Raw genomic sequence first — 4,789 nt, forward strand, 5'->3', positions numbered from 1 at the left:
AGGACAGTTAATACCTTGGCTGCTGACTGAAAGGTTCGAGTGCACCTAGTGGCTCCTTGGAAGAAGGGCCTGAGGATCCGTTCTTTGAAAGCATTCTTTGGAAGCATGATGGGGCATGGGGCAATGTTCCGTAGTGATAACTGGCTGTCAGGGGGCCTGGGAGTGGGGTGGGGAGGCCTCGGAAACCCAAGGAGGGGTTTCTATGAGTTGGGTCCGACTCGACAGCACATAACAACAACAACAACAGGACTCACTGTTCTGTCTGACACACATGGGGTCGCTGAGTCAGAGTTGACTTGATGGCAGGGGGTAAAAGTGAGTAGCAACAGCCCACTTCAGAGGGGACAGGAGCTCCCCTGATTCCACAATCCCCACCTGCACTGTTTCACACATGTGTATTACTTGCTTGGCCCACTCTGCATTTGAGTTTGAGACTGTCTCAAGTGTTCAGGCTTTTGGAAAACAAAAGCCCGAAAGGCTCAGAGGTGAATTCTGCATGAATAAAAAGGAAAGAGAAGAAGCCCTAGTGAGTATTTCAACAAAGGAGCTCTGTGGCGTAGTGGGTAAGGCATATGGCTGCTAACCAGGTCAGTGGTTCAAACCCACCTGATGCTCTGGGGGAGGAAGATGGGGCAATTACTTCCATAAAGATTTACAGCTTCAGAAACCTATCCAGGCAGCCGGCTGGCTATCTGATGGAGAGGATGGATAAGCTCAGCTGCATTTTCTCACCCCAGGGTTGACCCAGGAGGCCTCTGTGGGCCTCGGGACCACTGCAGGCACGGAATTCCTCACAGCCTTCCTGCAGAACTACCAGCCAGGGTACGACGCAGCCTACCTAAACCTGCTCATCTCCAGTCTGTCTGAGAGCCCCGCCGCGGTCTCCGTCCTCAGCCGGACAGACAACTCCTTGCAGAAGGTCACCGTGAAGCCTGGGCAGTCGGTCATGGTCAACATCAGCTCTCAGGCTGAGATGATAGGTAGCAGAATCTTCAAGCATGCAGTGGTGGTCCGCTCAGACCATACCATTTCCGTACAAGCCATCAGCAGAAAGCCCAGCACGGCGGAAGTGACAGTGCTGCGACCTGTCACCACCTTGGGCACCAATTACTTTGTACTCACGGCCCCCAGCTCCTCAGCCAAGAATCTCAAGGAGTTTGCTGTGGTGGCTGGGGCTGCAGGTGCCTCAGTGAGTATCCAGCTGAAGGGGCAAGTGACATTCCAGGGCAAGTTCTACCCATCGGGCAGTGTCCTGAGTGTGACCCTGGAGCCCTTTGCTGTGGCCCAGCTACAGAGCACGGCTAATCTCTCAGGGTCCAAAGTCACTTCCAGTGACCCTGTTGCTGTGTTCTCTGGCCACAGCTGTGCCCATAAACACACGAACTGCAATTATGTGGTAGAGCAGCTGCTACCCACATCCGCCTGGGGCACCCGCTATGTGGTGCCCTCTCTGGCTTCTCAAGCCCGCTATGATCTAGTCTACGTTGTGGCCAGCCAGGCCACAAAGCTGACCTACAACCAGGGGGGCACTGTCGGCTCCCGTGGGCTTCAGTCAGGTGAGGTGGTAGAGTTTGAGATCCGGCCATCTCACCCACTCTATCTGACTGCTGATGTAGGCATCCAGGTCTTGCTATTTGGCACAGGTGCCACAAGGGATGGAGTGACCTATGACCCTTACTTAATCCTGATTCCAGATGTGGCGGCCTACTGCCCTGCCTATGTGGTCAAGACTGTGCCAGGCATTAAGAGTTTGGCCCTGGTGGTGGCACCAACGAAGGCTACAGAGGGGCTGAGCATGGATGGGCAGGTACTAGGGGCCAAGGTCACCTGGACAGCTGTGCCAGGCAGCGAGTTCTCATATGCTGAGGTGGACCTCGGTACTGCTGACAAGACCCACATGGCTGAGGCCACCACTAACTTCGGGCTGATCACCTTCGGGCTGGCAGATGCTACGGGCTTCGGGACAGCAGCTGCCTGTGGCCGAAGTGAGTGATGGGAAACGACGCATGGCCCTGGGCACCTGGTGACCCCTCTGTAGCCTCTCTTGACTTCTCCCCTTTCCCACCTCCTTGCTCCTCTGGGGTTTTCTTGCCTCAACTCGGCCCTCCCTGTCCTCCTGCCTTACGACTTCCCAGCCTCGCCCACCCTCCCGGTGTGACCCAGGGCACCAACGAGTCAGAAGAGACTTCATCCAGAGCCCTGCAGTGGGGTCCCAGAAGCCCCCATGCTGTCCAGCATCACCCGTCAATTGGTTTATGGGGAGACTAGGAAAAGGGGGAGCCAGGGTACCAAGACGGGGGCATCTCTGAGGACTCAGCTCGGCAGCTTCATTCGAACGAGTTTGAGAAGTATTTTGATATTTTAACAACTGATACAGTTATAACAAAAATCAATCAATCACTCCCCCTTGTCCCATAGCCAACAGGACTGTTTACGTCAAACTCAGGTGGTCTAAACATATAATAATAATGATGACTACCATACAGAAGGGAGCGTGTACACCAGGGACCTTCCTGCGGGCTTTACATGTCTTAATATAGTCAATCCAAAGGACCCTGTGTGTGACCTCGGGGTCAAGCCTGTTGGGGGGCTGCCACCAGGCAGTGCAGCGGAGTGTTTGACAGCACGGGGACTGGAGCCAGAGTGCCCAGGTTCAAATCCCAGCTCTGCTTGTGTGATCTTGGGCAAAGCAACTTGACCTTTCTGGGCCTCAGTTCCACATTTGTAAAGTGGGGACAGTAACTGCACCTACCCCACAGGGCTGGAGTGAGGTTCAATGAGCTAACATTTGTAAGGCATTTAGACAGGCATCCAGAAAGCGATCAGGGTGACGTACGGCTAAGCATGGGGGGTCAGAGGGCAGGAGGTTTGAAAACTAGGAGGCAGATGGAGGAGGAGTGGTTTTCTTCCTTTGTGGACCCTCACCCCAGAGCAGGAACTTAGACACTGCAGTTTCCGGTACAGGCAAAAACATGCCCCCGTTCAAACCCACCAGCCACTCCTCGGAAGGAAGGTTAGGCAATCTACTTCCGTAGTGATATCGCCTCGGAAACCCAAGGAGGGGTCGCTATGAGTCGGATCCGACTCAACGGCAGTGGGTTTTTTTAGGGCATTGAAGACCCCAACTTCAAGGGACCACTTTTGCCTTGACAGTGAGGACACACCAGGTAGAATGGGGGAGGGACGGGTGATTAACTACCCTCGCTAACACTCAATTAACACCTGCACTGAATGTTCCAACCCCTGCCTATGTTTTAACTCATTTAAACCTGACAACATCCCTCCCTCTAAAACATATTTCTATGAATAAGGTATTATCTATCACCTCAAGTTACAAACAAGGAAACTGAGTCACGGAGCATTTAAATAGCTTGTCCAGGATCACACGGCTAATTGGTAGAGCTAGGATTCAAACCTAGACAGTCTAACTCCACTACCCACCTCGAGAACAGCCTCTGTGTTCCCACTATCTCTGCCCTTAAGGAAAAAATTGAAGTTCCCTTAGCATGTGGATCCCTGTTGGGAGATGGGGAAACAGGGAGAGAACAAAAAGGAATTAACATTTCTATAATGGTTGGATTTGACTGCTAACCAGAAGGTGGGCAGTTCAAACTCACCAGTCGCTCTGCAGAAGGAAGATGAGGCAATCTACTTCCATAAAGATTTACTGCCTTGGAAGCTCAGTAGGGGTCATTATGAGTCAGAATCCACTGGATGGCAGTGAGTTAGGTTTTGATTTTTCATGACGGTTTCTACCTCGCCTTCCTCACTGCCTTCCTGCTCTTGTGGGTGGAGCTGGGCTGCAGAGAACTAGACGTTTAACTGTTGTTGTTGTTGTTGTTATGTGCCATCGTTTAACTAGGGGATCAGAAAATCAGGTCAAGTCAGACCCTGGGCAGCTCACTCCCTGTGAGGTTCTAGACCTCAGTTTCCCCACCTGTAGGATGGGCAATTGTGAGTGAGCTGCCCAAACTCCCCACGGAGGAAGAACCCCAGAATTCGCCACACACACACACACACACACACACACGTGCTTCTGACTCAGTCTCCCTGTCTCCATCCTCTCCTCCCTCCCAGCCGTACTCTCGGAAGAGAGCTCCTGCGACAGCGTCAAATGCAAACGTGGGCAGCGCTGCCAGGTGGCAGGCGGGAAGGCCACGTGCTCGCCGGAGCCCACGGCCACCTGCCGCGCCCAGGGGGACCCCCACTACACCACCTTCGATGGCCGTCGCTACGACCTGATGGGCACGTGCTCGTACACCCTGGCCGAGCTGTGCGGCCTGGACCAGAGCCTGCCGGCCTTCAGCGTGGAGGCCAAGAACGAGCACCGCAGCGGCAGCCGCCAAGTCTCCTACGTGGGCTTCGTCACCGTGCGCGCCTACAGCCACGACGTGTCGCTGGCGCGCGGAGAGGTTGGCTTCGCCCGGGTGAGTGTCCCGAGGCTGCAGGGCTGGGTGCCAGGAGCTGCTGGGCCAAAAGGGGAGGTGGAAGCCCCGTGTCACAGTCCCCAAACCCGAGGCCCCTGCTGGAGAGAACCACAAAGGGAAGTGGGGCACTGGAAGGTGCCAAGTGGCGGGGAGGGGCTTAAAATGCCGCAGCACAACCCTCAAGACTCCTTTGTCCAGAAATTCCACTTCCAGAAATTGTATGTGCAGAGATTACACATATATATATGAAAGAAAACCCAACATCCTGCCTTTGAGTCGGATCCCACTCACAGGGACCCCTCCTTGGATTTCTGAGGCATATCTCTACGGAAGTAAATTGCCCAGTCTTCCTGCCGAGGAGT

The 4,789-nt window shown here is 54.1% G+C and overlaps 1 protein-coding gene across 1 annotated transcript in view; it reads left to right on the top strand.

The window, feature by feature from the left end:
- LOC103198946 (Fc fragment of IgG binding protein) overlaps positions 1 to 4,789 on the top strand; it is a 52,745-nt gene that overhangs the window by 1,547 nt on the left and 46,409 nt on the right. The window contains exons 2-3 of the mRNA XM_007943151.1: positions 738 to 1,985; positions 4,078 to 4,427. Of these exons, the coding sequence (XP_007941342.1) occupies positions 738 to 1,985; positions 4,078 to 4,427 (1,598 nt within the window). The remainder of the gene's footprint in view (positions 1 to 737; positions 1,986 to 4,077; positions 4,428 to 4,789) is intronic.

Source organism: Orycteropus afer, unplaced genomic scaffold, assembly GCF_000298275.1.
Source record: "Orycteropus afer afer isolate SDZICR_OR568_19922 unplaced genomic scaffold, OryAfe1.0 scaffold00099, whole genome shotgun sequence".
Classification (NCBI taxonomy): domain Eukaryota; kingdom Metazoa; phylum Chordata; class Mammalia; order Tubulidentata; family Orycteropodidae; genus Orycteropus; species Orycteropus afer.